The sequence below is a fragment of the Priapulus caudatus genome, unplaced genomic scaffold, assembly GCF_000485595.1.
Source record: "Priapulus caudatus unplaced genomic scaffold, Priapulus_caudatus-5.0.1 Scaffold280, whole genome shotgun sequence".
In the NCBI taxonomy this organism is placed as follows: Eukaryota; Metazoa; Priapulida; class Priapulimorpha; order Priapulimorphida; family Priapulidae; genus Priapulus; species Priapulus caudatus.
Window position 1 is genome coordinate 143,504 of NW_014577341.1, and position 3,737 is coordinate 147,240.

Genomic DNA, 3,737 nt, shown 5'->3' on the forward strand with positions numbered 1-3,737 from the left:
TATAGTGTGATGGGAGGAAACATCCACAGTGTGAAATTGGAGTACAGTCAGGCCAGTGGGGGAAGGTGGATAGTCAGACATTTTATGAGAGAATGAGTCTAACGACCGATGCAAAACCTTTTTTGTCCTTCAGCGCTGACTACATTTTTATCACTTTATTGAAAGCGACCATGGAATGAATTTCGCTGACGTTGCGAGAGCAAGGTGGCTGATAACCTGGTTTGAGCCCTAAGAGGAGGGTTATAAACATGGATTTTGGTTGACTGTTAACAAAGGACTGGAACGTTTGCTGATTAGAGGCTTTACTACTATCTGGAGGGGGAACTATTCGAGGTACTGTTCACAATGGGGTGATGACACACGCAGCTTTCCTTGTTGCTATACTCCATGTCTTAACGCTTGTTCGTGCCAGGAGAGCCGATACTTCTGCCACGCTGGACTGTACGACTGTGCGGGACGAATGCAAAGGATTCGGAGGACTTTCATATCGACAATCAACGATCGCGCCGAGCTGAGCAGAATGTCGAAGGACGTGTGAGATGGCGCGAGAAGATGGCTCAACGCCAACGCTGAGACGAAACAGCTTCAGCCGGACATTTCGGAGAATCTGCAACGAGGAACTGGCTGCAGTTAAGAAACAGGGTGCTGTGGCGGAGTGGCCATTGTGGTTACCTTCCGCAAAGAGGTTAGGACGACGGTATGTTTTCGCGTCGGATTGTGTTCGTGTGTGTCGCGCGATCGATATTAGCAGATGGATCGGAGGGTATGTGGGCGTTGGCGTTCGTCGGATATTACCAGCGGATGCCAGCGATTGTCAGCAAGCCAGCGAGACCCAGCAAGCCAGCGAGCCAGCGAACAGTCGGGTTAAAACTAACTGTTAGCATGGGAGCGTGATAAGTGTCAGTACCTGGCGATATATTAGTGGGGTTATTGTGTGTCGTTGAGTCGTTATGGCGCTGTATGTCAGCTGGCGGAATGGTATTGCACTCGTGAGTGATCTGTCTAGTTGTTGTTGTTGTCGTAACGGTTGAACGGAGGAGTGGCGCCAGTTTTAGAACCCAGGGTGGTGCGGGCAGGAGGCTGTGTGTTGGTTTGTTGTTGTATTGTTAGGTTTGTTGTTGTTGTTGTTGTTGGTTGGTTGTCGTCATAATAATTTGAACGATAGACTGGCTGCAGGGTAGAACAAGTGCCGGTCGGCGGAGGCCGTTGTTGTTGTTGTTGTGTTGTTTTGTAATCTAAACGCAGTTACTGGCTTGCGTTTAGAAACCAGGTGCCACGGCGGCGAGGCCTGTGTCTTTGTTGTTGTACAGGGTTCAGATTTTAGATAGCCGATGCCCACCTGCATCTCATGTCTGTACAACTTGAACAGTCTCTGCCTGCCCTGCTGCCTGTCTTCAGCTATGCTCGCATCCGTCTCCCTGGCGTATTTCTGCAGCTCGGGGTTCATACTTTGCCGGAGGCTCTCGTGCAGGCTTCCCGCTTTGCCTGGCGAGGGTATGTGCTCCTCTGTAATTGCACAAAGCAGAACAACATAAAATTGTAGCAAGATCTTAAATATTAGATACATATTAATGACATTAGGATCTTTTACGGTGGTGATTTTATTTATTTTTTGTTAAATTAAAGTGGCATTCAAACCACTTCACGTTCCTTTGGTCTCGATCTAAATACAGCGACTTGTCCTATAATGTGGACTGCCTCTTGAATTAACGGCCTTATATCCCATTGGGGGAACAAGAGGTTAACCAAGTAAGCAAGCAAGCTCATTCACTAAAATTTATCATTAGCTAGCTGTATTAATTACTGTGTGTACTCCCATAGTATAATTACAAGGAGCTTTACCGAAGATCCGATTTGCCCCCAAAGCATCTCTCTTCTCACTATCTATCACTCGCTTTAGAGTGGCAATCCAGCTGTCCACTTGCTGTTCATTGTCAGCTAGCAGCAACACATTATGCCGGTCCTGCATGCGTAGCTCAAATACCAACTTGCCTCGCTTTGGGTTCTGCAATCAAAGGACATCGATTACTGCAAGCTCATCAATGGATGTATGTCTTAAATTTTCCCTCTCTGGGTATACTCAGATGAAATAAATGGTTGTTTTTAAAATAGGTTAAAAAGGGTCACATCCATGTAAAATTTACAGGGTTAATAACAACATCTTACCTAGTTATAAATATAACTTTTATCTGATGAAAACTTGTACACTCTATCTTATCATTTTACAATAATCACTGCTCAGTATTGTGTGTTTTCACATAGGATAACACACATGCTTATGATCGACTGGTTATTAGTCATAAAATTCTGGGAGACCTTAACTACATCGACCAGGGAGTCTAGATAGATGAGTCCCTTGGCATCCAACTTCTTGTCATCCTTGTGATATTCCATCACGTAGCTAGTATCGACTTGTTGCTTCAGGTAGAAAAACCGCTTCTTGAATGACTGAAATTATATCATTATTGATGAGGACATCACATCTTGCATGGACTTAAAAATTGCATAGATGAAAATTGCAATATAAATTCAAGATCTCGTACTTTACGGCGATTTCCCACTATTAGTGACCATGTTTTGTATAACTATACTACGTCACTCATTACCTTCATGGATAAATTCGCACGACCTGCATCATGTTGTCTGTCCGGTGACAGGCACAGATAGCCAGACTTAGTCACACTCTTATTCATCGTACGTCGTAACGCACTCTCCTGTTCACAAATGCACACGTGTCAGACAAATTTGGCTGTCATTATACAACATAAGTATATTCACTTTAGCTAAAACTGCCTTATACGAAACGTTTATTATTATAACAATCATCTGTGATTATTGTACTTTGTGATGTGTGAATCTTAGAAATTACTGATGCTGATATGACCAGTGTTCTAGTTAGACATACAAACATCTCTAAAAACGTATTAAACCACATTTATACTGACTACAGAACAATGCGACTTACTTCATCTTTAACTTCATGCTCAATATCAATTTCATACACCTGTGTATCCAGTTCTTCTTTCTTGTCTGGTCTGCAACGATATAGCTCATTATAATACCGAGAAGGTGACCTATCTGATTGGAAATTTAACACTGTTATCCAGTAATAGCAGGGCAGTGTTTCCGTGTTCATATTCTGTATGAGTTTAACATAACTGCTTACCTAGGCAGCTGTAGATAACCTGCAGAGTATGGCTGGTACTTGTAGTGCACCTTGTTCCATGCACTGCTATATGACTTGATACATTCCTTAACAAATAAGCTCGACACTTCTTCCCCAGTTGGAACTGTTGGCTTGACAGTACGAACCCTCCTTGGCAGATGCTTAGCCTAAGCACACGAACAAAGACATAATTTATTAAGTTCAGCATTACTGCAACTGCAGTCAACTGTTAGCAAAACATTGACTAGTATGAATGTGTCGGAGAAATTAGAGGATTAGGGAGAATGGGATGGTTGCGAAACCCGTACAAGGTCACTGGTTGGAGAAATTTTTGATGAGGATGGGGACACAGTGTGAGGGTGGGTCAAACAGGAGTGTCGTGAGCAGCAGGTAGACAGGTTTGAGGTAGATGGGTTGGAAGAGCAGCAATGGCCGGGTGTGTAGCATGGTCAGTGTTTCCCCTGGTCAAAAAGGTCTGTGAGATGGTAAAAAAAATTTTTTATGCGCTTGCGCGTTTCGAGGTCCTAGCATAGGGAGCACCACAGGTGATCGCCCAGCAGCTAGGGGAGTC

General features: G+C 43.8%; 1 protein-coding gene across 1 annotated transcript in view; it reads right to left on the minus strand.

Moving 5' to 3' along the window:
* LOC106808474 (dedicator of cytokinesis protein 9-like) overlaps positions 1-3,309 on the minus strand; it is a gene marked incomplete in the record, with an annotated part of 57,933 nt that extends 54,624 nt beyond the window's left edge. The window contains 6 exon segments of the mRNA XM_014811209.1: positions 1,340-1,506; positions 1,843-2,005; positions 2,317-2,448; positions 2,607-2,714; positions 2,966-3,035; positions 3,167-3,309. Of these exon segments, the coding sequence (XP_014666695.1) occupies positions 1,340-1,506; positions 1,843-2,005; positions 2,317-2,448; positions 2,607-2,693 (549 nt within the window).
* Between the last annotated feature and the right edge of the window lie 428 nt (positions 3,310-3,737).